The sequence below is a fragment of the Pogoniulus pusillus genome, chromosome 43 (assembly GCF_015220805.1).
Source record: "Pogoniulus pusillus isolate bPogPus1 chromosome 43, bPogPus1.pri, whole genome shotgun sequence".
Taxonomy (NCBI): domain Eukaryota; kingdom Metazoa; phylum Chordata; class Aves; order Piciformes; family Lybiidae; genus Pogoniulus; species Pogoniulus pusillus.
In genome coordinates, this window is record NC_087306.1 from 1,116,493 (window position 1) to 1,138,207 (window position 21,715).

Here is a 21,715-nt window from a genome sequence, read left to right on the forward strand (position 1 = left end):
TTTATCTGCAGGCCAGATCCAGCCGAGCGGGGCAGGAGCTGCCTTACCCCGTGCTTGGTGCCACCAAGCCCCAGGTGCCAGGCAGGCTGTGCCCCCGGCCGCGGGCTGCAGTTAAACCGCCAGGGTTTATTGCGAACAGCACTTCGGGGAGGGGGCATAGAAAAAGAGACCGAGGAGGAGGGGGCAGAGCCATGGGGACCCCTCCGGATGTCCCCACGGGACTTGGGGCTCCAGGGGAGTGCAGGACCCAGGGCTGGGCCAGGAGCAGCAGCTGCGGCGAGAGGCTGCCCCCGGCCGAGCAGCGCCGGTGCCAGGGCGCTCCGAGAGCCGCGGGACGGCGAAGAGCCGAGACGGTGCCCGGCTGGAGGTCCTCATGGCACCGCCGGCGGCTGGCAGAAGAGGTTTTTGCCTTCCAGCAGCTGCCACCGCCGCCGGTGGTCGCCTACCGAGCTGAGGGTCCGGGGGCGCAGCCGGGGCCGGGGGTGGGCTGCGGCGGGCAGGGGTCAGCAGGAGCTGGTCTGCAGGTTGGCCTCGTTGAGCAGAGAGGCGATGGAGGAGGGGCCGTAGGCGCTGTCGAAGTCTTCATCGTCCGAGCTCAGGGGATCGTCCTGCAGCGAGGAGTCGGCGGCGGAGCGGCTGCTGGCTTTGCGCCTGGGGGGGAGGGGCAGGGCTGGGACCCCCTCCTCGTCCGGCCCGGGGATGGGGCTGGGACCCTTCCCACACCCAATCCGGGATGGAACTGAGCTCCCTCTCCACCTTTGGCCTGGGAATGGGGCTGAGACCCTCCCCACGCCCACTCAGGTGATGGAGCTGAGACCCTCCCCACATTCATTCTTCAGGCTGCTCCCAGCTCTCCCTGGAGCCTTCTCTCCTCCAGCCTCAGCAGCCCCAACTCTGCCAGCCTGTGCCCATGGCAGAGGCTCTGCAGCCTCTGCCCATCCTGGTGGCCTCCTCTGGCCCCCTCTCAGGACTCTCCTGTGCTGAGGGTCCCACAGCTGCCCCAGCACTGCAGGGGAGGTCTCAGCAGGGCAGAGCAGAGGGGCAGGACCCTCTCTGCCCACACTGCTTTGGGTGCAGCCCAGGCTGCCCTTGCCCTGCTGGGCTGGCAGTGCCCATTGCTGCCTCCTGCCCAGCTTCTCCCCCAGCAGCACCCCAAGGCTCTCTCTGCAGGGCTGCTCTCAACATCCTCCCCCCCAGCCTGCTTGCCCTGACCCAGCTGCAGGGCCTTGGCCTGGCTGAAGCTCCTGAGCTCCTCCTCAGCCTCTCCAGCTGCCCCTGCCTGGGTCCCATCCCTCAGCTCTTCTCAGCCTCTCCACTCAGCTCAGTGCCAGCTGCAGAGCTGCTGAGGGTCCCTCAATGTCTGCCTGCAGCACTGGTGAAGATGTTGACCACACACCTGAGGGCCACCTCTTGGCCCCAGCTCCATCTGGACACCAAACTGTTGACCCATTGGGTGCCACCTTCCAACCAGCTCACTCTCCACCCATCCCATCCCATCCCATCCCATCCCCTCCCCTCCCATCCCATCCCATCCCATCCCCATCTGTCCAGCCTGGAGGGGGCCTGGGTCAAAGTCTGCCTGGACACAAGTCCAGGCAAATGAGAGCTTGGTTTGGTTTGCCCTCAGCACGGAGCCACCTTGCTCGTGGACAGGCTTTGCTGCTGTCCACCTTCTGCACTCCCTGCTGAGCCTCTGCAGCTCTCTGCTGACCTGCTGGGAAGGGCTTCCCTTGCTGTGTCTGGAGCAGCTGCAGCTCTGCTGGAGGTGGAGTGCAGCTTGTGTCTGCTCTTCTCCACCAAGGGCAGCTCAGAGCAGAAGGAGGCTCCCAGCTCAGCCTCTCAGCTCCTCAGCTCTCTCCTCCCTAAGGAGCAGCTGGGAGCAGCTTGGGTCCTCTGGGCCCTGCTTCTGCTCTCGGCTGCCTGCAGAGGTTGGGAATCCTTCTCCCAGCCACTGGGCTCTGTCCTCCCACCATGGGGGAGCCTCCAAGGCTTGGGCTTGCTTCTGTCTCAGTGGGGATGGCTGCCAAGGAGGTGCTTGGAGAGGGACCCAGAGGGGGTTAGACAAAGACTCTCAAGTGCAGAAGTGCTGCTGGCCATGCCTGGGGGGCTTTGACTCCCTCCCTCAGCCTGACCTCACCGAGCTGCTCTGCCTCCTTGCCTGCCCACGGCCTGGAATGGGTCACTCCTTGCACAGGGGATGTACACCACTTGTCCCTCACCTCTCTCTGGACACCAGACCAGTGCCCACTGCCCCTTCTGGTGCCCTGCTGTGCCATCGCCTGGACCCCTCCCCTGCAGCCCGGGGGGCCGAGCCCCTCCCCTGCAGCCCTGTGTGCCCTACCAAGCTTCCTTCTCCAGCGCCTTGAGGCGGCTCTGCAGCTGCTCGTTGAGCTCCTGCTGCTCCTCCAGCTCCCTCTGGGCCTTCTTGCGGGCACCTTCCAGCCGCTCGATCTCCTCCTCGGCCTCGTCCACCTGGCGCTTGAGAGCCTTCACCTTCAGGCTCAGCTGCAGGGGAACACCCCCAGGCCCATGGAGCTGCTGTGCTTGCAGAAGACCTCCAGGCCCAAGACCAACCCAGCACCTCCACGGGCACTAAACAAGTGCCACAGCTGCCCTGAGCTGGGACAAAGCCACTCCTCACCCTGGGCTCCAGAACACCTCCAGACTCCAAGGAGTGGTGGAGTTAGAGCACTGCTTTGGCTGGAGTAGAGCTCTCAGAGCATCCAGTCCAGCACCCCCATGGGCACCAAACCACGGCCACAAGGGACATGGGCACAGGGTTCTGGAGCACCTCCTGCCATGGGCACTGCAGCACCTCCCTGGGCAGCTTGGGCCAAGCCCTGACCACGCTTCCATGGCACAAATTGTTCCTCGTGCCCAACCTGACCCTGCCCTGGGGCAGCCTGAGATCACCTTCTCCTCTCCTGTGTCTTCTTGTTCCTTGGCAGAAGAGCCCTGGGCTGGCAGTGCCCATGGCTCAGTGAGCCAAGCATCCTAAGGTGTGTCCCAGAGCTGCTCGTTGCCCCCAGGAGGGCCTGCCAGCCCCCACCCAGCCCCCACCTGGTCCTTCTGGTCGCTGACTTGCTGCCTCTCGTCCTCGATCTGGATGCTCAGCTCCTTCACCTTCCTCTCCAGCTTGCGGTTGGAGGACTGCAGGACACTCTTCTCCCTGGGGTTAAGCACAGGGGGTGCAGCTGGCAGCCAGCGTGGGCAAAGGGTCCCCCTGCCTGCCCGGGGGTGAGGGTCTCCAGGGCTGGTACCTCTCCTCTGCCTGCAGCCTGTCCTGCAGCTCCTCCAGTCGTGCCTCCAGCTGGGGGATGCTGCTGCTGGGTTTGTGCAGCCCCTCGGAGCTGGCCAAGCGGTTCCTCAGCTCCTTGTTCTGCAGGGGGACAACAGCCCAAGGGCAGAGGATCAGGGGGGGGAGAACCTCTGGAGAGTACCCAGCCCCCTGCCCTGCTCCCCAAACCCCTCAGCAGCTTCTCTGCTGAAGGCTCTCCCCGGGGGCAGAGGAGCAGTCTGGATGCCAGAGCCTGGCACAGGCTGCCCGGGGAGGCTGTGGCTGCCTCCTGCCTGGAGGTGCTCCAGGCCAGCTGGGAGGAGTCCTTGAGCAGCCTGGGCTGGGGGAGGTGTCCCTGGGCATGGCAGGGCTGCAGCTGGAGGAGCCTGAAGGTCCCTTCCAGGCCTGCTGAATCCTCGAGGCACAGGTCTGGGCTCAGGAGTGCTGCACTGCTGCCAATTGATGCACTCAGAGCAGAGCAGCCTGGGGAGAGCTCCTGCCAGCAGCTCTGCAGAGAGCTCAGCATGGAGGCCTCGGAGGGGACCTCTGCCAGGGCAGGGCACCAGGAGCACATCCAGCTGGGGCTTGGCAGCTCTGCACACCAGGAGGCTCCACAGCCTCTGGGCAGCCTGCTCCAGGCCTCCTGCACCCCCACCCCAAACGACCTCCTCCTCCTGCCCACAGGCAACCTCCTCAGCTCCACCTGCTGCCCCTTGGCACCACTCACAGGTGCCAGCCCCAGCCTCCTGCCCCCCACAGCCCCTTCAGCTCACACCCCTCTGGGGCTGCTCTCCTCCTCATGCTCCTCTGCAACCTCCTCTGCTCCAGCCTGCACCCAGAGCCTCTTCTCCTCTCCTGCCCACCTCTGAAACCCAAGGAGCTCCCACTCCATGCCCACGGTGCCCACCACAAAGCCTCCTGCTGCTGCTGCTGCTGCTGCTGCTGGGGCATCCTGCAGGCAGGGACTGCTCTGGCTTGGGAGGCACCTCCAAAGCTCCTCCACTCCAGCCCCTGCCCTCAGCAGGGACACCCTCAGCTGGAGCCTTCAGCCTCTCCAGGGAGGGAGCCTCCACCACCTCCCTGCCAGCCTGCTGCAGTGCCCTCACCACCCTGATGCCCTGCAGGCTCCTCAGCAGCTTCCCATGCCCAGCCAGCCCTGGCAGCAGCACAGCAAGCAAGGTGCCAACGCTGGCTATGGCCCCAGCACCCTCACACCAAACTACTTTCTCCTGCGCTCAGCTGGCACCTCCTGGGCTCCACCTGGTGCCCCTTGCCCCATCCCTGGGCACCACTGAACAGATCCTGACCCCTTCTTCTTGCCCTCCCCTCCCCACTTTAGCTCTTTGCAGACATTGACCAAGTCCCCCCTGGGGCTGCTCTTCTGCAGACCCAAGAGCTCTCCTCAGGTGTTCCCCCAGCAGCTGCTCCAGCCCCCCCAAGCCTCCCCCTGGCCACAGCTTGTCCCTGTCCCTCTGCATCTGGGACTGGCAGCAGGGTGGGGAAGGCTCCAAGCCTGCCTTATGTAAATGGCAGTGGTGAGTCAGGGCCCAGAAGGCCTTTCCCAGGCAAGGAGGAGGCCTAAGGAGGAGCTTTGTTATGTAACAGCAATTAACCACCCTGGCAGGGCAGAGCTGGGGTGTGCCAGGGAGCAGGGGGCAGCAGCTCCCACCCGCTCCAGGGTGCCCAGCACCACCACTCCTGCTCTTCAGCATCCCTCTTGGCCTGAAAGATCACTCCACAGCCCCTCCAGACCACCTCCTTGGCTCAAAATGTCTCTCCAGAGCCCCTCCAAACCACCTCCTTGGCTTAGAAGGTCCTCCCAGAGACCCCTAAACCACCTCCTTGGCCCAAAAAGTCCCTCCAGAGACCCCCCAGATCAGCTGCTTGGCCCAAAAGATTCTTCCAGAGCCACTCAAACCTCCTCCTTGACCCAAAAAGTTCTTTCAGAGACCCCCAAATTGGCTCCTTGGCTCAAAAGGTCCTTCCAGAGCCCCTCCAAACCACCTCCTTGACCCAAAAGGTCCTTCCAGAGCCCCTCCAAACCACCTCCTTGACTCAAAGTGTCCTTCCAGAGCTACTCCAAACCACCTCCTAAAAGGTCCTTCCAGAGCTACTCCAAACCACCTCCTAAAAGGTCCTTCCAGAGCTACTCCAAACCACCTCCTTGACTCAAAAGGTCCTTCCAGAGCCCCTCCAAATCACCTCCTTGACTCAAAAGGTCCTTCCAGAGCTACTCCAAACCCCCTCCTTGACCCAAAAGGTCCTTCCAGAGCCCCTCCAAACCACCTCCTTGACCCAAAAGGTCCTTCCAGAGCTACTCCAAACCCTCTCCTTGACCCAAAAGGTCCTTCCAGAGCCCCTCCAAACCACCTCCTTGACCCAAAAGGTCCTTCCAGAGCTACTCCAAACCCTCTCCTTGACCCAAAAGGTCCTTCCAGAGCTACTCCAAACCACCTCCTTGACCCAAAAGGTCCTTCCAGAGCTACTCCAAACCCTCTCCTTGACCCAAAAGGTCCTTCCAGAGCTACTCCAAACCACCTCCTTGACCCAAAAGGTCCCTCAAACTCTCACAGATTCATGGAGAGCTTTGGGCTGGAAGGGACCTTCAAGCTCAGTTCCAAGCTCCTGCCATGGGCAGGGACATCTCCTGCTGGGATTCATCCAACCTGCCCTTGAACACCCCCAGAGAGAAGGCTTCCACCACCTCCCAGGGCAACCTTTCCCAGTGCCCCTTCAAGGCTCCCTCACCAGCAGCTCCCTTCCCCCTCTGCCACGCCCTGGCATCACCAGTGGGCAGCAGGAGCCGTGGTGGGCACCACGTCAGCAGTGGCAGCTCCCTGTTGTTCTTGGCAGCAGCAATCCCAGCCCAGGAACAAGAACAGCTCCAGGAGCTCAGTTCCCATTGATCCATCTGGGAGTTGGGTAAGGTTTGGAGCACAGGCCTGGGCAGGAGCCTGGGGATGCCCCTGGAATTCTGCCCCAGGGAGATGCCTGCTGGTGCCATGGGAACAGGGCTGGGGGTGTGGGGAGGGCAAACTGGGAGCAGAGCCAGAGCTGGGAGGAGGATGCAGAGAGTCATGGAATGGGTTGGCTTGGAAGGGAGCTCAGAGCTGCTCCAGCTGCAGCCCTGCCGTGCCCAGGGACACCTCCCCCGGCCCAGGCTGCTCTGAGCCTCACCCAGCCTGGCACTGGAGCACCTCCAGCTTGGAGGCAGCCACAGCCTCCCTGGGCACCTGTGCCAGGCTCTGCCCAGCCTCACTCTCACCAGTTTCTCTTCTCCACTCTCCCTCTCCCAGCTCAGAGCCATTGTCCCTCCCCCTGGCACTGCCAGCCCTTGCCCAGAGTCCCTGCCCAGCTCTGCTGCAGCCCTCCAGGCACTGCCAGGCTGTTTTCCCTTGGATCATCTACCAGGATGCTCCTCACAGGATGGGTTGGGTTGGAAGGGACCTCCAAGACCATCCAGTTCCAACCTCCTGCCACAGGCAGCGATGGCAGAGTCCTGGAGTGGGTTGGGAGGGAGCTCAGAGCTGCTCCAGCTCCAGCCCTGCCGTGCCCAGGGACACCTCCCCCGGCCCAGGCTGGCTCAGAACCCCTGCAGGGAGAGGACATCCACAGCCTCCCTGGCAGCCCCAGGGGCAGCTCCTGGAGGACCTGGTCCCTCTGTCCCGGGGATGCTCTCCAGCAGAGCAGGGCCAGCCTGGCACTCTGTGCCCCAGAGCCAGAGGGCAGGAGGGCTGCAGCTGCCCAGCTGGCCCCAGCTGAGCCTCACCTGGCGCTCCAGGGAGATTTTGTCACACTCCAGGTCCTGCCTGCTGGAGCGTTCCTGCAGCAGCTCTGCCCGCAGCTGGTCGATCTGGGGGCAAGGACATGGCACACACCTTGCTGCTGCTGCCCGCAGGACGATGCCACCGCCGTGCCCATGGCACCAGCTCAGCTCCCTCCTCCCGCCAGGGGCAGGGGGGGGGCACCCGCCCCAGGCACCGGCACCGGAGCCACCCGAACCTCCCCCCCCGAGGACTTTGCTTCCTTCCCAGAGGGATTCCTGCTGCTTAGTCTGGAAAGCAGGGCTGGCACTGCCCACTGCAGGGTGCCAGCTGGTTGGGCTGGCAGCTGGGGGGCAGGGATGGGCTTGAGCATCAAGGGAGCAAAAGCAGAAGGCCAAGGTTGGGTTGGCCAAGGCAGAGCTCACAGCTGGGCCAGGAGGGGACACAGCTGAGGAGGGGACACAGCTGAGGAGGGGACATGTGAGGGAGAATGTCCCAGGAGGGGACACAGCTCAGGAGGTGCCACCAAGCCCAGCTGGCCCCAGCGGTGCCAGGCCCCGCCCGCGTGCCAGCCTGGGCAGCTAATAAGCAGGTGGGTGCCATGGAGGGCGTTGGAAGCCCAAGGTGGTGCCCAAAGCCAACCTCACCCTCTCATTTCAGGGGCTGGTGTTGGATCCTTGGGCCTGTGCCCAGCTCCTTCAAGCACCGCTGGTGCCCCAACCAGCTTGGCCACCCCCAGGGGCATTAACTCCATGACCTTCACCCCGTGGCCAGTGCCACCTGAGACCTTCAGCTCTCCACCACCACCTCCCACCCTACCTGGTCCCTGCTCCTGTTGACCCTCTCTGTCAGCAGCTCCACCGTGGTCCTCTCCTCCTCCAGCTCCACCTCCAGGAGCTTGGACTTGTCCTGCGAGGGGATGGCAGCAGAAGGCTCAGCACAGAGTCTGGGGGGGTTGCCATGGGCTGGGGGCTCCAGCCAGCTGGCACCAGTGGGATGGGGACTGGGAGAAAGGGGATGGAGCTTCAGCAGGGCTCCCAGGCCAGCAAAGCTTAACTGGCCCAGGAGGCTCCAGCGTGGCCCAGGAGGGAGCTGCTGGGAGAAGGAAGAAGTGCTGGGAGCAAGAGAGGGAGCTGCTGGGAGGAAGCAGAGCCACTGAGACCAGGGAGAGGGAGACACTGGGAGGAGGGAAAAGCAGCTGCTGGGAGAAGGGAGAGGTACTGGGAGCAAGAGAGGGAGCTGCTGGGGAAAGGGAAAGCTACTGGGAGAAGAGAGACACTGAAAGAAGGGAGACACCGAGGGAGGGAGAGTCCCTGGGAGGAAGGAGATGGAGCTACAGGGAGCAGGGAGCTACTGGGCCAGCTCTGCCCCTTGCTGTCAGCACCCAGCACTGCAGGGAGGGACTGAGAGGATGCTGGGTCCTCACCCCCAGAGCTCAGAGGCTGCTGGGTCCTCACCCCCAGGGCTCAGAGGCTGCTGGGTCCTCACCCCCAGAGCTCAGAGGCTGCTGGGTCCTCACCCCCAGAGCTCAGAGGCTGCTGGGTCCTCACCCCCAGGGCTCAGAGGCTGCTGGGCCCTCACCCCCAGAGCTCAGAGGCTGCTGGGTCCTCACCCCCAGGGCTCAGAGGCTGCTGGGTCCTCACCCCCAGAGCTCAGAGGCTGCTGGGTCCTCACCTCCAGCGCCTTGATGTTCCTGGAGCGGTCGTCCTGGGAGCGCCTCTTGGTGTCCAGCTCCTGCTGCAGGCTGTGCAGGCGCTGCAGCAGCACCTCCCTGTCCAGCTGGGCACTCTCCTGCTCTGCCTGGCTCTCCTGCAGGGCCTGCTTCAGCCGTGCCACCTGAGGGCATCACCAGGGAGAGGTGTCCCCACCTCAACCCTGCCCAGTGACGAGAGGTGACCCCACCCGAGGTGAGATGTGCCCACCCTGGAGGTGCTGGCCCTGGTGGGATGTGTCCCCCGTGCCAAGATGTGTCCTCACCCGAGAGGTGTCCCCACCTGAGAGCTGACCCCACCCGAGAGCTGACCCCACCCGAGAGCTGACCCCACCTGAGAGCTGACCCCACCTGAGAGCTGACCCCACCCAAGAGGTGTCCCCACCCAGCCCATGTCCCTGGGCTCATGAGACGTCCCCATGTGTGATGTGTCCTCACCCCAGCTGTGCTCCCCGTGAAACACGACCCCACCCGAGAGGTGACCCCACCCGAGAGGTGACCCCACCCGAGAGGTGCTCCTTCACATGTCCCCACCCCACCCATGACCCCTCCCGAGCTGGGTCCCCACCCTCCCCCCTGGAGCCCAGAGGGGATGCAGTGGGGCCCAGGCCCTTGTCCCACCTCGTCCTGCAGCCGGCCCAGGCTGAGCTGCATCCTCTCCACCTCTGCCCCTCGCTCCTTGCTCTGCCTCTGGGAGTCTGAGAGCTCCTTCCGAGACTTCTCCCTGAACTCCTCCAGCTGTGCCCTCAGCTCTGCCAGGGAGCTCTGCGACTCCTCTGTCATCTGCTCCAGCTGTGGCACAGGAGGGGCAGCAGCTGGGCACCCCCCCGGGTACAGCCTTGTCCTCAGCACCCCCCTGGTGGGACCCCAAGTGGGAGGAGGTGCCCACGGAGTGGCACATTTCTGGGTAGGTGAGGGGTGAGAGCCCTGCCAGAGCCTCCTGGATGGTGTCAGGCTTGGAGCATCTTGCAGGAGGTGCTTAGGGAAGAGCAGAGGACACCATGGCCTGGGACACTGTGGGGACAGCCCCTGGGGACACGGTGTGGAGCCTCCTGGGACCCCAGGAAGGGTTGATCCCACCCAGTCCCTCAGGGAGACCATGCCAAAAGCCTCAGGTGCCACGACAGAGCCAGCGAGGGCAGCTCAGAGACTCCCACCCCGTGGCACGGAGGGCAGGTGCCATGGCACAGCTTCCAGCCTGCCTTGGGATGTGCCCTCTGAGGCTACAGCAGGGCTGCCCAGGGCCACACAGAGTCTGCCCCTGGCACACGTCCCAGGGATGGGACCTCAGCCACAGGCCTGGGCAACCCAGGGGGCACCCCGAGCCGAGCCTGGAGGCACCCCTGGGGCCCAACCTCCTTGGTGAGCTTCTCGGTGGTGCGGTCCAGGAGCCGCTTCTGCTCCTCCAGCTCGCCCTTGGTGCGCCGCAGCTGCTCCTTCTGCCGCTGCTCCTCCTGCAGGGCTGTGCCCAGCTCCTGCTGGGCCTGGCTCAGCCGTGCCAGGCCTCGCTGGGCCTCCTCCAGCTGAGTCTCCAAGGACCTCTTGGCCAGCAGCAGCTCCTGCTCCCGCTCCGAAGCTTCGCCCAGGGACTCCTCCATCTGCCTGCGCTCTGCCTGCGGAGGTCATCGAGGCAGGGACGTGGTTAGGGTGGGGAAGACCTCCAAGAGAAGCAACCCAGCACCCCCATGGGCACCAAAGCATGGGCACAGTGCCAGGGGCACAGGGCCAGGCAGCAGCTCCAGCCATGGGCACTGCAGCAGCTCCCTGGGCAGCCTGGGCCAGGCCCTGACCACTCCTGCAGGGCACAAATGGTTCCTCGTGGCCAACCTGAGCCTGCCCCGGGGCAGCCTGAGGGCATCTCCTCTGGGCTGGCACTGCCCAACCCCCACCTGCCTGCAGCCTCCTGCCAGGGAGCTGCAGAGCCCAACGAGGCCTTCCTCAGCCTCCTCTTCCTCAGCCTCACCTCCCTCAGCTCCCTCAGCTGCCCCTCCCCAGCCTCTCCTCCAGATCCTTGCCCACCTTCCTTGCCCTTCTCTGTGCCCTCTCCACCCCTCAATGTCCTCCTGGCATTGAGGAGTCCAAACCTGCCCCCAGGCTTCCAGCTGTGCCCTCCCCAGTGCCAGCCCAGGGGCACAATCCCTGCCCTGCTGCTGCTGCCCACAGCATTTGCTGCTCCAGGCCAGGCTGCTGGTGCCCTTCTTGCCCACCTGGGCACCTCTTAGCTCATCTCCAGCTGCTGGCACCAACTCCCCCAGGTCCTTTCCTACAGGGCAGTCTCCTGGCACTGGCCCCAGCCCAGAGCCTCCTGGGGTTGCTGTGCCCAAGGGCAGGTCCCAGCCCTTGGCCTTGGTGAGCCTCCCCCCACTGCCCCCAGCCATGGCTGCAGCCTGGACAGGTCCCTCCAGCAGCTCTACATCCCACCCAGCCTGGTGCCAGCTGCAGCCTGCCCGAGGGTGCCTCCATGCCCTCACCCAGCCCACTGCTGAAGACACTGAAGGTACCACAGTGATGGAGCTCTGCAAGGAGACAGCTCAGGCTCAGCCCAGGACAAGCCCAGCCCCAGTACCTCCAGCCTGGTGACCTTCTCCTTCAGCCGTGCCTGGGAGCCCTCCCAGTTCTCTCCCAGCCGTTCGTACTCCTTCAGGTGAGTCTCCATGCCCAGGACCTTCCTCCTCAGCTCATCGTTGTGCTCCTGCAGCTCCCTCAGGCTGCCCTCCACCGTCCTCCTCGCCTGCTCCGCCGCCTCCCGAGCGCTCTCCAGGGTCTCCTTCGCCTGCAAGGCAGCCGTGGCAGGGAGCTGGACCCGGGCTCGGCTTGGGCATGAATCCCCTGGGATGACCCCACGGGAGGTGGGTCCAGGACGTGGCTTTACTACACGCCCCAGGGCTGCGAGATGCGGGGCTGGGGGTGGTGGAGCCCGCAGCGGGCACCGCTCCTGGGCTCCGGGCGCACCTTGGTGGCCTCGTCCCTCTCGTCCCGGAGCTGCTGCAGGTCCCGGCGGTAGCGCTCCAGCTCCCCGTGCCTGCTGGAGCTCTGCTCCTCCATGGAGCCCCTCAGCGACTCCAGCTCCTGCTGCCGCTGCCGCAGCAGCTCCTCCTGCCGCTGCCCCTCGGCCGCCAGCTCCTGCTGCGCCTCCCGCGCCTGCCGCAGCTCCTGCGGGGCGGGCAGGAGCTCGCCGGGGTCTGGCTGCCGGACCCCAGCGCCCTGCCGCGCCTCGTCCCCTGTCCCCTCACCTTCCTGAGCGCCTCCAGCTCGCAGGGGTCCGCGGAGCTGCTCCGAGCCTGCTCCACCTCCTCCCGGGCGGCCGCGAACCGTTCGCGCAGCTCCCGCAGCTCCTCCTCAAACTCCTCCCGCTCCAGCTTCACCTGCAGCAACCTGGAGATGGAGCAGGCAGGATGAGGCCACCCTGAGCATCCCGGGCACCCTCGGGCCCCACGTCCCCGCTGCCAGCAACCTCTTTACCATCACCTTCCTCTCCTCCCCGTGCTCAGCTGTGGGTCTCTGGGGCATGGTTTGGTGGGCAGGGAGGGGTGGGTAGAAGGCTGGACTTATTCATAGCTTCTCCTGGCACTGGGCACCATTGGTGCCACCCTCCTGCCCCCCCATCCTGGCAGTATCAGGTCCCCCTCAGGCTGCTCCTCTCCAGGCTCTCAGCACCAAGTCCCTCAGCCTGTCCTCAGCTCAGAGCTGCTCCAGTCCCATCACCATCTTCACAGCCCTTTGCTGTGCCCTCTCCAGCACTTCCCTCTCCTTCAAGCTGTCCCTCCACAACAACCCCCCCCTAAAGAAGCCTGCTCTGAGCTGGGGCAGACAGCAAAACATCTGCAAGCTGTCCTGAGGAGGGAACTTCAGCTGGGCCTCCACCAGCTGTGCACTGACTGCTGAGGAGCTCTACCAGGACGTTCTTCACGGGGTGGGTTGGGCTGGAAGGGACCTTCAGGACCAGCCAGTTCCAACTCCCTGCCCTGGGCAGCGATGTCAGAGTCACAGAATGGGTGGGTTGGGTTGGAAGGGAGCTCAAAGCTCCTGCAGCTCCAGCACTGCCATGCCCAGGGACACCTCCCCCAGCCCAGGCTGCTCAGGGCCTCACCCAGCCTGGCCCTGGGCACCCCTAGGGAGATGCTTTCAGCACCTCCATAGCTGGAGCTGAGCTGAGCCCTCTGGAAGCCCCCAGAGGAACAAGAATTGGCCTCAACCGGGCTTGGCCCTCAGGAATGTTTCATTTTCCCCTTGGTGGGCAACTTGAGACACAACCTGGGCAAGCCTGGAGAGCCTCAACTGTACCCTTGAGGTTTCAGAGAGTCCTGGAGTGGGTTGGAAGGGAGCTCAGAGCTGCTCCAGCTCCAGCCCAGGGACATCTCCCCCAGCCCAGGCTGCTCAGGGCCTCACCCAGCCTGGCCTGGGACACCCCCAGGGAGGGGACAGCCACAGGCTCCCTGGGCAGCCTGTGCCAGGCTCTTACTCCTGCTTGGTGCTGCGGAGCTCCTCCTTGTTCCTCTGGAACATGTCCCTCCAGTGCCCTGTCTCCTCCGCGCTCTCCTCCAGCTCCCGCTGCAGGTTCCTCACCATGCTGCTCATCTTCTGCTTCTCTGACTCCAGGTTGGCCTGGTCCTAGGACCCAAGCATTGGTGCTCAGCCAGGGAGCATCCTTCTGGGGCGTCCTGATGATGCTGAGCTCCTGCCCCACCGTGGCCCAACCCCAGGGAAGCCATGCAGGGATCTGGGGAGCCTCTAAACCTCTGCACACCTGCTCTGCTTCCACCCTGGCACCTCCACCTTGGGCAGATGGATGCTCCCATGGGGGCATCCTGCTCCATCCTGCCCCTGGTAGGACTCTGGAAGATGTCTCTTGCTGAGGAGAGACTGAGGGGCTTGGGGGGCTTTTCAGCCTGAGAAGATAAGAAGCAGTGTGAGGAGGCTGAGAAGTCTTCTCATGAGAAGGCTGAGGGGGACCTGATCAATGCTGATCAATACTTCAGGGGTGGGTGGCAGGAGGATGGGACCAGGGCAAGGGGGCAAAGGGCACAGAATGGACCAGCAGAAGCTCCACCTGAACCCGAGGAGGAACTTCTGTAACTGAAGGGTGGTGGAGGCCTGGAGCAGGCTGCCCACAGAGGTGGTGGAGTCTCCATCTCTGGAGTCATTCCAAGCCCACCTGGATGTGTTCCTGTGTGACCTTCTCTAGGTGACTCTGCCTTGGCTGGGGGGGTTTGGACTGGGTGACCTCAGAAGGTCCCTTCCCAACCCCCTCCCATTCCATGTGGCAAGGCTGGGGCAGGACACAAACTCCACTGCAGCTCTGGACCATTCATGGGAGGAACTCACAGAACCTCAGCATGGAGCAGGCTGGAGAGGACCTCTGAGACCTCCCCCAGCACCTTCTGATGAACTCAGCCCTGGCACTGAGTGCCTCCTGCAGCCTCCTCTGGAACACCTCCAGGGGTGGGCACTGCACCCCCTCCCTGGGCAGCCATCCCAGTGCCAATCACTCTCTCTGGCAACAACTTTCTCCTCACATCCAGCCTGACCCTGCCCTGGTACAGCTTGAGGCTGTGCCCTCCTTTTCTGGCCCTGGCTGCCTGGCAGCAGAGCCCAACCCCAGCTGGACACAACCTCCCTGCAGGCAGCTGCAGGCAGCAATGAGCTCTGCCCTGAGCCTCCTCTGGGCCAGGCTGCACCCCCCCAGCTCCCTCAGCCTCTCCTCACAGGGCTGTGCCCCCTCCCCAGCCTTGCTGCCCTGCTCTGGGCACCTTCCAGCACCTCAACATCTTTCTTAAACTGAGGGGTCCAGGGCTGGGCACAGCACTCAAGGTGTGGCCTGAGCAGTGCCAGCCCAGGGGCAGCACTGCCCTGGTCCTGCTGGCCACACTGCTCCTGGCACAGGCCAGGATGCCATTGGCCTTCTTGGCCACCTGGGCACACTGCTGGCTCCTGTTCAGCTGCCACCCAGTGCCCCCAGGCAAGGCTCCCAGCCGCAAGCCAAGCCCCTGCCCACCCTCCCGCAGCCCTGCCTCAGCCAGACCTTGCAGATGCCCTCCATGCTGCGCCGCAGCTGCTCCATGTCGCTCTGGCACTGCTGCCTGAGCCGCTCCAGCTCCTTGTCGTGGTTTGCCACCTCCTCCTTGAGGGCTCCCTTCAGCGCCGTCAGCTCCCTCTCCCGCAGCCGCAGCTGCTCCTCCTGACGCTGCCTGGAGCTCAGGGCCTCCTCCAGCTCCTCCCTGGTCTCCAGCAGCTCCTAAGCGGAGGGGACAAGCCTGGCTCGGTGGCGCTGCAGTGGCAGCCGCGGGGGACGCTCAGGCCCTCGCCGCCACCAGACCTTGTAGAGAGCTTCGCTGTCCGGGGCGGCGCTGGAGCCGTGCTGCAGGCGCTGGAGCTCCTGGTGCGAGGCCAGAAGCTGCTCCTCGCAGTCCCCCAGCCTGGCCTCCACCTTCGCCTTGGATGTCCTCACCTCGCTCAGCCTGGAGGGGAGCACCCAAAGAGCCTGAGCACCTCTGCAGCACCCACCCGGCAGCATGGGCACTGCCCCCGACGGCATGGGCACTGCCCCCGGCAGCATGGGCACTGCCCCCGACGGCATGGGCACTGCCCCCGGCAGCATGGGCACTGCCCCCGACGGCATGGGCACTGCTCCCAGCAGCATGGGCACTGTCTCCAGCAGCATGGGCACTGCCCCCAGCAGCATGGGCACTGCTCCCATCAGCATGGACACTGCCCCCAGCAGCATGGACACTGCCCCTGGCAGCATGGGCACTGTCCCCAGCAGCATGGGCACTGCCCCTGGCAGCATGGGCACTGTCCCCAGCAGCATGGGCACTGTACCCATCAGCATGGGCACTGCCCCCAGCAGCATGGGCACTCTACCCATTAGCATGGGCACTGCCCCCAGCAGCATGGGCACTGGTGTGTGGCTCACCCCAGCGCAGCAAAGAGGCTGGGCACGGGGGGTGGGGGGTGGTGACAGTTCCCCCAAGCCTCTTTGCATCTCCAAACTCCACCCTCCAGGAACCTCCCCGCGGGACAGACGCCCCCGGGCCTGGCAGGGACCTGCCCCCCCCCCGGAGCAGCTCTTACTCCTGCAAGCTCCTCTGCAGCTCCTGCGTTTTCCTCTCCAGGGCCCCCCTCAGCCTCTGGCTCTCCTCTTCGGCCTCTCTCAGCTTCCTTGTCTGCTCCCTGGGCAGCTCCAGCTTCTGGCGGAGCTGTGGGACAGAGGACATCAGTGATGGCCCCTGCTGGGGGCCCATCCCCCCCAGCATCCCCCTCCCAGGAAGGACACCTGCACCCCCCCAGCATCCCCCCCAGGAAGGACACCTGCACCCCCCCAGCACTAAGAAGCTTGTCCAGAAGATCCAGAACCCTCCTGGGCACCCAAGTCCAAGTGAAGGGGGCTGGGGGCTGGGACCGACTGTGCTCACCCCCACCCCAGGGTGTGAATTGTGACCTCCTGTCCCCTCCCCCCAAGCCCCCAAACCTTCTGCTCGGCTTCACCTTGATTTCCTCATCAAGCTTCTCCTGCAGCTCCTCCACCTTCCTGGCCAGGTCCCTGTGCTGGGGCTGGGAACATGCCATGTCCTTGGGGGGCACCTGGAGAGACCCCCCCCAGCCACGGGGCTCACTTGATGGGTTCAGAGGAGGCTGCAACCCCCCCCTGGGGCCACAGCTTGGTCCTCAGCCACCACTCATCAGCCACATGCCACTGGGGTGCTGTCCCTGGCACGCAGGGATGTGGTGCTGCAAGGAGCCCCTGAAGGGGGTGGGAAGGAGTCCCTGAAGGGGGTGGGAAGGAGTCCCTGAGGGGGTTGGGAAGGAGGCTCCCCCCAGCCAGGGAGCAGCAAGCCTCAGCTCACCACCAGCTCCTGTGTCCTCTCCAGCAGCTGAGCAGTTTTCCTCTGCAGGGACATTTCGCTCTCGCTGCTCCTGTGGGTGCCAGAGTTGAGGAGGGGCACATTTGGAGGCAGAGTGATGCCCAAGCCCGGGCAGCAGGGACCCCCTCAGTGCCTTACTGCCCCCCACAACCCACACACTAGCTGGCTGTGGGGGAGTCTCCACTCCCAGCCCACCCCAAAAGCACCCCCAGCCATTGGGAAGAGGAGCAGGGAGCCATGGGGGCCCTCAGGGAGGGCTCGGGGGGGCACTTAAGGAGGGTTTGGGGGGGCTCACCCCTCCTTCAGGATGCTGTAGATGAGCTCCTTGGGGTGCTCGGTGCTGCCGGGCTGGGTCACCTCCTGCTGGTCCCGCAGCAGGTCCGGGGTGGATTTGAGCTGCAGGAGGAGTCGAAAAGCTCAGTTCCAGCAGGAGGGCTCCGGGGGGCACCGGTGCCCACCTCTGTGACCCCAGCAGGATCCAACCCCGCTGGGTACCTGCAACTCTGCCCTGGCTTTGCTCTGCAGCCGCTCGGCCGCGGGATCCTCCACCCCCCTCTGGCTCCTCGTCCCCACATCCTCCAGCCCTCCGGCCCGGCTCAGGCTGCCGTCAGGCACCGAGGGCTTGGTGCCAGCACTGCTGGGCCCCAGGGGCTGGGGGCGAAGGTTGCCAGGCTGGCGGTGGGCAGCGGGCAGGTCGCGGTGGGGGACGCGGCCGTCCAGGCTCTGCGAGCGTTTCCTCTCCTCCGAGGGGATCCGGCCCCTCCTGGCCGCCCGCCCCCGCTGCTGGACCTTGCCGTCGAACTTGCTGATGAGAGAATCCACCGAGGACAGGGGTTTGGTGTCCACGTCGCCGTCACCGGCAGCACCCACCGCGGCCTCAGCGCCCGAGGAGGGGTCCTTGGCCCCCAGGCTGGGCCGCGGAGCGATGTTCACCAAGCTGCTGCTCTTGCTGCCGGCCAGGACCCGCTGCTGTCGCCCGCCCCCGGCCCGACGAGCGCCGGCGGCAAAGGGCTGGTCCGCGGCGGCGCTGAGCAGGTCCCCGTGGGACTGCGTCCTCCGCAGCTCCTCGCCCACCGGAGCTTTGGCTTCGCGGGGGGATGCCGGCAGGGCGCCGCCGGGCTCCTCGTCCGAGGTGCTGTGGGCCGAGCCGTGCGGCGGCTGCCGACCCCCGTAGGGGTTCTCCGGCAGGTCCGAGTCAGAGCTGACGGAGCCGGAGGGTCGGGGGCCGGCGGTGGAGGTCGGGTAGGAGCCGTCGCTCTTGATCTGCACCCCGAAGGAGTCGCCACCCTTCTCGCCGCTGTTGAGGACCACGAAGGGCTGCCCGGCGATGCCCTGCACCCTGACGGCCACCCCGTAGGAGCCAGGCTTGGTGCGCGTCCTGGGGGGCCTGCGGGGCTCCTGCAGGTCGTTGATGAAGCGAATCTGGACGCCGTAGTCCACCGGGTTCTGCTTCTCCGCCATCGCCGCCCACTCCATCCCCGGGGCTCCTGAGGGGACGCAGAGGGGACAGAGTCATGCTGAGAGCAGAGGCAGCGCTCAGCGAGGGTCCGGCAGCCGGGACGGTGCCAGCGGACGCTCGGTGCCAGCGCTGCAGCGTCCCCGGGACAAGCAGGGGACAAATCGGCTGTGCCAGCGCCGGCTGCTCCCCGGGGGACATCGGGGAGGGCAAGGAGAGCGATAACCCCCCTCCCCCGTCCCCCCTCCCCCGCAGCATCGGTGCCCGGACTCTCACCGTGTCTACGGTCCCTCGCCCTTGGTGACAGGACCCCGGCGATGCCAGGGCTGGGGGGGATGCAGAGATCCCTGCTGGGCACCGCTCCCGCTGCCTGCGGAACGCCGCAGCCTCGCTGCAGCCCCAGCTCCCGCGGTCCCCTCAGCATCCCCCCCAGCGCCCGCTGTGCCCGCAGCCGGGGGCAGCCACCCGGGTCCCGTGGGGAGGGGACAGAGATGAGCAGTGACATATTGGGAGCAGCGTGATGGAGCCCTCCCCCCTCGGTCCCGGGGGCACCCAGGGCGATGCCGGCCGGCGGAGAGCGGTAGGATGGATGCAAGGGGGGGAGGGGAGAGGGAGCTCCTCTACTGTCACCTGGGGGAGGGGGTTCAGCGACGAACTCCCCCCCAAAAACACCAACCCCTGGTGCCTCCCACCCTGAGCGCCGGGAGCGGCAGCAGCTCCTCTGCTGGAAACAAAAGCGATACCGGCGGCGACGCACCCGCGGCCCCGGGAAGGGGTTCCAGAGAGTCTCCGGGATGCAGGGGGGAGTGGGGGGCTGGGACGACCCCGAGCTGGGCAGGGGGCTGCTCGTGGAGGAAAGCAGAATCGAAGCCCAGAGCCCAGGGTCTCAGCTCGGCTCCAGACATTGCCACCACCCCCCCCCCCCCCCCCCCAGGTTGCCCCAGCGTGGGGTGGGGAGCAGGCAGAGATGAGGCATGGAGCAGCAGGATGCCCAGAGCAGGGGGTGCCCAGAGCAGGGGGCGCCCCCATGTCCTCACATCAACTCCAAGCCCTCATCTCCTCCCGTGCCAACCCCGTGGGAGAAGCTGGAGCAGGACTTCCACTGCCATGGCACTCAAGGAGAAGGAAAGTCTCATCCCACTAGAGATGCCAGGTCGGGAGGTGGCAGCAGGTGCCACACAGAGCCCACCAGGCAGTGCCAGAAGGCTGAGCCATTGCCTTCCCCTGGCCCTGCCAAATCACCACCACCATCACCACTTGCTCCTGTTCCCTGGCCAAGCCATCAGGGACTGCTCCTGAGGCTGCTCCACTTTGTCAGGGTCACCACGAACCCTTCAGGTCCCCCATGCCCCTCTCCCCAGAGCCAGCAGCCAGGCAGGGCACCAGAGGAGCCCAGCAGCAGAGCCCTCACCCCCTGAGCTCCTCCCCCCGACGCCGCATCCCGATAATGAGACCCTGGCCCCCGGAGCAGCCCTCAGAGCCAATCCTGCCCTCCGGGCACCCCAGTGCCCCCCGAGCCATGAGGACGAAGGGTCTGGGAGGAGCTGGATGGCCACCAACCTGCACTGTCCACCCGAGGAGAGGCTACCAGCTGGCACCAGCAGGAGCCAGAGCGTCCCAAGGGCGTCCAAAGTGCAGCCGGTGCCGAGACGGCGCCCGGGCGGGGAGAGGGTTTGGTGCCTGCTGCTGCTATCAGGGTGGCAACCACCAGCCCTGGGTGCAGCACCCGCCCTGGCAGCACCTTTGGAGTGACAGAGGTGTCATGGTGCCACAAGCACCCTCCCATGGCACTACCAGCAGGGCAGAGGCTTGCAGAGTGAAACGGCAGCCATGCCAGCCTCGCTGCCACCAGCCAAGGACTGGGCTCTGCCCTGGCACCCGCAGGAAGCAGGTGGTGAAAAACCACAGGGGTTGGATGTGATGGGGAATGTCACCAGGTTCAAGCTCAGCTGGCACAGGAAAGGACTGGGAGAAGGAGGATTTGCCCCTTCCACCCCCTTTGCTCCTGGATTTGGGGGGCTCTGGTGGCCCGAGCCGGGGCTTGGGGGGCTGGGAGGGAGCAGGTGAGCCTGGGCTGCTGGTCACGTCCCAGGAACACTCCCTGCTCCTGGAAAGGCTCCAGCCTGGAGCCGGATCACATTCCTCTGTGTGGAAGCAACACCCAGCCCCGGGCTGGAAACACGGCCCCGGGAGGGGAGTTCGCTGCAGACCGCAGGGGAAGGAGGTTTGGAGGCAGCAGGGGTGGAAGAGCTGCGCTAAAAACCAGGGCAGGTTCCTGTGCCCGCGGGCACGCTCCAGCCTCCAGCACACCTTCGACCCTGCCCCGGCCGGGCTGGCACCGAGCAGCCTGGAGGATGTATGTGGGGGGGTCCTGCGTGCGGCCAGAGAGGGCAGGAGGTGGCAGGTGGCAGAGCAGCGGGAGAGGGCTCTGGCTGGTGCCCACGCACCTCCGGCACCACGCTGCCGGCCATGGGCAGTGGCTGGCAGCCAGCTCTGCCCGGCCGCAGCGGCACAATGAGGCCTTTGTGCCGCCGACCGTAACCCAGAAAGTTGTTTTGCAAAGTGGGGGTGGTGCCGGGAGAGGCTCCGGTGCCACGCAGGGCTCGGAGTGCCCCAGCTCGCCCCCTGGCATCCTGCTCCCATCCAAAACCACCCGGGTGGGTGCCAGGATGGGCTGGATCCTGCTCCACGGTGGTCAGCTTGGGTCATTCGATCCCAGGCTGGCACCCACCCCACCGAGGAGCTGGCACCTTTATGCCAAACCCATAGCCCAGCTCTGAGCTGCCTCAACCCAAACCAGGGCGCGGGGGGCAGATTACCCCCAAGCTCTCCGTGCCCAGCCTTGGCACCGCGGGGAAGGGGCCAGCAGGGATGGGTAGACCTCGAGTTTCTCCCTTTTGGGGGGCTCCCGGCAGGGGTTTTGGGGGCTCCTCCCATCGCGGCTTACCCCAAAGCTCTGCTCCCAGCCTGCTTGCCCAAGCCCTGCCCCGGGGGCAAAGCGCGGGGCTGATTTTCGGGGCGCAGGCACACGCTGTGCCCCTGCCCGTGCCCTGGCACCGCCGCGAACCTGCCATTCCGGCTCTGCCGCAAACCGCGGGAGCCCGAAACCGCGGGGGATCGGCGGCCGGGCACGTGGAGCCGCCCTCCGCCCGCCCCGTCGGAGCAACCCGAAACCGGCAGCACCTGCGTCACGCAGCAGCGGGCACCGGGCACCGCGCCAGGCGCTGCGAGGGTCGGGACGGCCGTGCCCTGCGCTCTGCCAGCCGCGTTGGCACTCGCTGATCTTCCCAGCTCCCTTCCCACCCCACCCCGACCACGCCGGGACTCCGCGGTGGGGAGGGGGGAAGGGGCGCTGAGGTTCACCCACGCCCGCAGGGTGATGTCCCCTGGGGCTTCCCTGGCCGCTGATAAGGACCAAATTCCACATCCCAGCCCGGAGCCCTCCGGTTAATCATCAGCCAGGGACTGGAAAATCTCGTTCCTGGCCTCGCCCAGGGCCGGGCTGGGCAACCAAAACCTTTCTGCTCTTCTCCTGCGGGTCCCCCTGCGCCGCAGCCTGCGGGCAGACCCTGCCACCGAACCGCCGCCGCCGCGGTGCCCCGGGACCAGCGGCGCGGCACAGAGCCGCAGCGGGAGGCGTTCGGC

General features: G+C 65.8%; 1 protein-coding gene across 5 annotated transcripts in view; it reads right to left on the bottom strand.

The window, feature by feature from the left end:
• The window catches only part of CGN (cingulin), a 24,226-nt gene continuing 2,511 nt past the window's right edge, over window positions 1-21,715 (bottom strand). The window contains exons 1-21 of one of the 5 annotated variants that reach the window (XM_064176037.1): window positions 18,347-18,971; window positions 17,110-18,101; window positions 16,910-17,010; window positions 16,597-16,666; window positions 16,238-16,333; window positions 15,824-15,948; window positions 15,069-15,210; window positions 14,775-14,987; window positions 13,215-13,363; window positions 11,986-12,127; window positions 11,705-11,905; window positions 11,319-11,525; window positions 10,108-10,365; window positions 9,374-9,544; window positions 8,716-8,877; window positions 7,861-7,950; window positions 7,047-7,130; window positions 3,261-3,379; window positions 3,061-3,169; window positions 2,342-2,505; window positions 1-651 (exon numbers count right to left, since the gene is read on the bottom strand). In XM_064176037.1, the coding sequence (XP_064032107.1) occupies window positions 504-651; window positions 2,342-2,505; window positions 3,061-3,169; window positions 3,261-3,379; window positions 7,047-7,130; window positions 7,861-7,950; window positions 8,716-8,877; window positions 9,374-9,544; window positions 10,108-10,365; window positions 11,319-11,525; window positions 11,705-11,905; window positions 11,986-12,127; window positions 13,215-13,363; window positions 14,775-14,987; window positions 15,069-15,210; window positions 15,824-15,948; window positions 16,238-16,333; window positions 16,597-16,666; window positions 16,910-17,010; window positions 17,110-18,101; window positions 18,347-18,575 (3,972 nt within the window). In that variant the 5' untranslated portion in view covers window positions 18,576-18,971 and the 3' untranslated portion in view covers window positions 1-503. Of the gene's footprint in view, window positions 652-2,341; window positions 2,506-3,060; window positions 3,170-3,260; window positions 3,380-7,046; window positions 7,131-7,860; window positions 7,951-8,715; window positions 8,878-9,373; window positions 9,545-10,107; window positions 10,366-11,318; window positions 11,526-11,704; window positions 11,906-11,985; window positions 12,128-13,214; window positions 13,364-14,774; window positions 14,988-15,068; window positions 15,211-15,823; window positions 15,949-16,237; window positions 16,334-16,596; window positions 16,667-16,909; window positions 17,011-17,109; window positions 18,102-18,346; window positions 18,973-21,715 lie in introns of those variants that run through there. The other 4 variants (XM_064176041.1, XM_064176039.1, XM_064176038.1 and 1 more) reach the window with 4 other exon arrangements.